The sequence below is a fragment of the Cricetulus griseus genome, chromosome 6 (assembly GCF_003668045.3).
Source record: "Cricetulus griseus strain 17A/GY chromosome 6, alternate assembly CriGri-PICRH-1.0, whole genome shotgun sequence".
In the NCBI taxonomy this organism is placed as follows: domain Eukaryota; kingdom Metazoa; phylum Chordata; class Mammalia; order Rodentia; family Cricetidae; genus Cricetulus; species Cricetulus griseus.
Genome location: NC_048599.1, coordinates 14,910,629 through 14,915,546, shown reverse-complemented (window position 1 = coordinate 14,915,546; position 4,918 = coordinate 14,910,629). Strand labels below are relative to the sequence as shown.

Genomic DNA, 4,918 nt, shown 5'->3' with positions numbered 1-4,918 from the left:
GTGGGTGAGAAGCTAAAATGAATCCAGCCAAGATACGAAAGACAGGAGACCCGTTTGTTACCTTCAGAGGCCAGGAGAACAAGAGAGTAACTCCAAAATGATACTCTTAGCAACAAAGGAAGGCTAGGAAGGGTGAGGAATTTATTATGGAGGAATATACAGATCCATGTGGGGAGGCTCTTAGGGAATGGGCTATTCCTGCACATGCCCAGTTCGCACTGCTAAGTTTTGCCTGATGATACCTTGAAGGTGCTGTGGGCTGTGGTGCTGTGCCGTTAGCCAAGAAATCTGCCCTAAAGGTGCCTGCCATTTGCAGTCATTATCGCCACTCTCTCGGTATGTCATCCTGTAGGCACCCAGCAAAGGCGTATGGGATGGAGGAAACAGCCTAGAGGAAGAGATGTGTATCCAAAATTTTGCTGGATCAGCCTTGGTTCAGAACTTGGGTTGGGGTCAGGCCGCTGAATGTCCAGCCCGTGTGTCACATGCAGTTGACAGTAATAACTCTCTAGTCGTAGAGAAAGATGTCTTGAGACTAAGGTGCTCTCCCTTCTGTCCTAATGGAGTGTGCTAGCAAGAGGCAGAAATGTCTGAAAAGGCTGGAAATTGCTCGGGTGTTTCTGCTTCGAGGGCCTGTTCCCTGTCAGATGGGCTCCTTTGTTAATGACTGCCATTTCTGCAGCCTCTACCACACCCGCCTTCTACTAATCCTTGAACAGGGCTCTGCATTCTGATCCGTCTGACCCCAAGTCTCAGCACTTAATCCCCAGCATCTGTAGCCTCCCTGCAGCCTTGACCTTTCCTCCTTATTCCTGGACTCCAGTCGTTCCAGGGAGGACCCCAGACTCTTTAAAAACGAGCCCCGGAGCCCCGGGCCCTTTGCTCCCGCTGCCCTGCCTCGCCCTCAGGCTCCAGAAAGGTAGGAAGACAGGGAGGGGTGGACAAGTGTCCGGCTACAGCTGGCTCGGAAGCTGTCTCGGTTCCTGGTTCCCACCAGAGCCAAGAGTGACACCTGATCCCGGGGGATTGTGAAATGGCATGAGGTGGCAGGGCGCCCGCGCTGCCCGCTCTGCTTCCTACCCGCCTCCTGCACCCCTCGCTCAGCCCCGCCCCCGGCGCGAGCGGTTAAATCCCCCCCAGCCAGGCTGCAGCTCACACCTGCACCATGCCTGCCTGTCGCCTCTGCTTGCGGGCCGCAGGCCTTTTGGGACTGCTGCTGCTCACCCACCTCTCAGGCGCAGGTGAGTGCAGCCGGGAGTGCGTGCCCAGAAGGGAGTCTCAGAAGTAGGGGTTCTAGGGTGAATGAGAATTTAAATTTTGTTAACTCTGGGGCCTACACTAGCTATTCTTAAAGCTTAGGATCTGGGGTTCAATGCACTGGGGCGGGGAGACCACTGCAGGTTGAAAGCTGGAGGGGCGGAGGCTCTCCCTGGGCTGAAGGCAGTGACCCAATCGAGCGGGGAAGCTCCCAGGATGACCGAAGCTCTGAAGCCAAGCATCAGAGAGACCCCCAAGTGTCAGAGACTCCTGGCCCCGGTGTTAGGAGGGCCCTGGGACCAGAGAAGTCCTTGGAGTTAAAATGTGAAACTCTTGGAGCAGGGAGTGGGTATCCCGGTGGGACTGGCCTCGATTCTCCCTGACAATTCTCTGCTCCCACCATCCCCAGGTGCGGGAGCCGAGAAACCCGGCGTGTGCCCCCAGCTCCAGAGCAACACTGATTGTGTGAAGGAGTGCTCCTCGGACAACAACTGCCAGGACAACCTCAAGTGCTGCCAGGCCGGCTGCAGCTCTGTCTGTTCCCCGCCTAATGGTAACCCCTCAGCGACAGGGCAGGGACAAGGCGGGGCCGCCGAGGGCTGCGAGCCGCGGGAGCGCACGCTCGGGTTCAGGGAAGAAGGCGCCCCAGACCCAGTGACCCTGGAAGGTTGAAGCGGTGGAAACCCGATCCACCCGAGCCCTCCCTTGCCCGGCCTGGGGTGGATGCGGGGGGACAAAGGCGTCACTGAGGCGCGGTCCAGGGGGAGGAGGTCCCCCATTCCTGGTTGGGCTCGACTCTCTGGGGCATGACGGGCTTCCGGCACGCGCAGCGAGACTTTGTTCCGGGACCCGGGACCAGTGGCTTCCTTGGCTAGAGACTGCGGGCAATCTCTGGGTGGCATCAGGGCTGGGACCCGAGCCCTGGTCACCTATTGCCTCCGGAGTCCCTCCCTCAGGATCTTCCACCTCCTGGCCTGACTAGACTTCTCAGATTTCTCCCTGAGGGCGGGAAAGAACTTTGCCACACCCTATGTCTGTGGAAGTGAGCGACTGAAAGAAATATTGTTGCCCAAAGTCACACCGCCATCCCGTGGCTGGTGGAGGTTCCGTTTCTTCCTTTGACATTTCTGGCTTTCCCTCCTTTATCCTTAAAACCATCTCCTCCACCTTCAGGACTGAATGAGAAAGAGCTACGGGATACTACTCTAGCCGCCCTCCATACTTCTCCTTCAGAGGGAAGTCAAGTCTCCACCACACCGCGGCCTGTGGTCAGGGAAGAAGGTGACCTCGGTATGGAATCTAAGCTTCCCATTTCCAAGAGGGAAAAGCAGAGGCTTAGGAGGTGGGGTGAAACAAGATGAGAACACAGCGGTTTGCAATTACCGGTCTTGGTCGTGGACACAGCCCCTACCCCCTATTTTGCCTTTACTATTTCCCCCAGAGATATCCGCAGAGGCTGGGAGAATTTGTACTTAGGAGTCCTAAGGCGATGAGTAGGAAGGGTGGAAGGAAGACTTGCCCACGGGGGGGGGCAGTTTTTGGTTGTGGAGGGCTCTATGGATGGGCCTGGAAAAGGATGCCCAGGGGAGATGGAGTTGAGCCAACTGGCACATCGGGCTCTGTCAGGTGGGTGAAGACATTGCTTCCTTGTGTCAGATGGACAGGCCAGATGGCCTCTGGAGCCAGGGAGGAGCCTGGGGCTTTGAATCCTAGCCCTACCATCTCCTAGGTATGTGAGCCTGAGCAACTTGCTCTTTGAAACTGCCTGCTCACTTGCAAAGTGACTGGTGCTGGAGCTAAAGGAATGGTACCCAAAAGCATCTACTCAGTGAGTGGACACTCTGTACAAGGCTGCTGGCTTTGGAATAAACCCTCTCTTGTCTCAGGATAGCTCTAGAGCACCCGTGTTAGCAAAGTCAGGATGCTGGCAGCCTCTCCTCTCATGGTCCTTTACCCACTTCCTGCCTTTCCTGGGCCTTGCTCCTGCCTGGGACTTCTATCTAATGGAAGCTGGTGTGGGGTGTGGTGGTTTGATCTGCACATGGGCGATCGAGCATGTATGGAGGGCCATGGCACTGAGTGATTGTGACTGGTAGTGACCCCATGAGAATAAGTGCAGGGAACGTGTGTCGCCTCACATGGGCATTGCACTTTACAGCTTGTGAAGTAGCATACGATGACCTGGAGCCAGATCTCCCGTGGTTCAAATCTTGGTTCATCCTGTATGGCCTTAGGCGAAGCTTAAGAGCATACTGGTCAGTTTCTTCCTCTGCAGCCAGTGCAAAGAAACATTAAGGGAAGCATTTATGTATTGTGAGAATTGGATGAGATGGTGCATGAACAAAGCCTGGCTCACAACAGGGGCTAATTCGGTGTTAATGCTTCTAAGTATTCATTGTTATCAAGTAGTTTGTCTTTCAGGGTGGTGTATGTGGTGGATAATTGTTTTTTTGTAGCAACCTTACAATGTAGTTAGTGACAGGGATTCCCTGTGACTGGGTCTCTGGGAGATCTACAAGGGTAGAAAAAGGTGGAGCTGGGACTCAAACTGAGGTTCTGTGATTTCAAAGCCACCTGAGAGCAGGAGTAGGGGTTTGCTGATAATCTCCCCAGGACCCCTGAGAGCAGCTCAGGTTCCCACCATCCACTCAGGCAGGCAGCTCTGTCATTGGTGAAGTAAGTAGCTCACCATGCTCAACCATGCTCTGCCGATTGCCTGCCTGTGTCCCCTAGCTTACCTCCCCTTACTCTCTTGCCTACCCAGAAAAGCAGGGCGCCTGCCCCAGTGTGGACTTCCCCAAGCTCGGCATCTGCGAGGACCAGTGCCAGGTGGACACTCAGTGTCCTGGCAACATGAAATGCTGCCGCAATGGCTGTGGGAAGATGACCTGTGCCACACCCAAATTCTGAGGTAGGTGGGAGCAGGAGAGCAGGTTCAGAGATGTCCAAGTATGGGGGGTACTTAGAGCAAGTTGAAAAGGAAGACCTTGGAACACACGGTGATAATAAATCTGTAAATTTGCTTCCATTAACTCAACTAATATTTATCTGTAGTATGTAGATGATGTGTGAGCAAACAAATCAGACAAGAGTTTGGGTGACGGGCTGTGCGTTGATGGTGCACACCTTTAATCCCAGCACTCGGGAGGCAGAGGCAGGCGGATCTCTGTGAGTTCGAGGCCAGCCTGGTCTCCAGAGCTAGTGCCAGGATAGGCTCCAAAGCTACACAGAGAAACCCTGTCTCGACCCCCCCCCACCAAAAAAAAAGAGTTTGGGCGACGAGTCTTATTGTCTAATTCATGAGAAAAGAAATAAACAAGCTGTTTTGTAGTGTGACAGGGAGGTACATGCCATGGGGCCAAGAGGACAGGAGGGAAAGGCTCTTGGGGAGGGAGTCAAGGGTGCTCCTCTAATTTTCACATGGGATAGTGGGTGAAGAAGGAATGTGAGCGTATCCAGGCAGAGGTAACAGCAACATGAAGGCAAGAAACATCACTGGGATGTTTAAGAAAGCATCCAAAACTGGGTGGAAATATAAAGGTCCAAAGGTCTGGGACAGACCATTGGAGGGCCTTAGAGCCCATTGTCTTGACCCAGAAAGGCGTATCTTCAGAAAGAGACTTGCCCTGGTGTTCTCAAAAGGCCCTCCTGTGCTGTGGTG

General features: G+C 54.2%; 1 protein-coding gene across 1 annotated transcript; it reads left to right on the top strand.

Annotated features, from left to right (window-relative positions):
* The first annotated feature begins 1,165 nt into the window (after window positions 1-1,165).
* Wfdc2 (WAP four-disulfide core domain 2) lies at window positions 1,166-4,167 on the top strand. The gene is made up of 3 exons (XM_035446296.1): window positions 1,166-1,241; window positions 1,667-1,810; window positions 4,022-4,167. Exons 1-3 carry the CDS (start codon window positions 1,166-1,168, stop codon window positions 4,165-4,167), a joined length of 366 nt encoding a protein of 121 aa, XP_035302187.1.
* The last annotated feature ends 751 nt before the right edge of the window (window positions 4,168-4,918 follow it).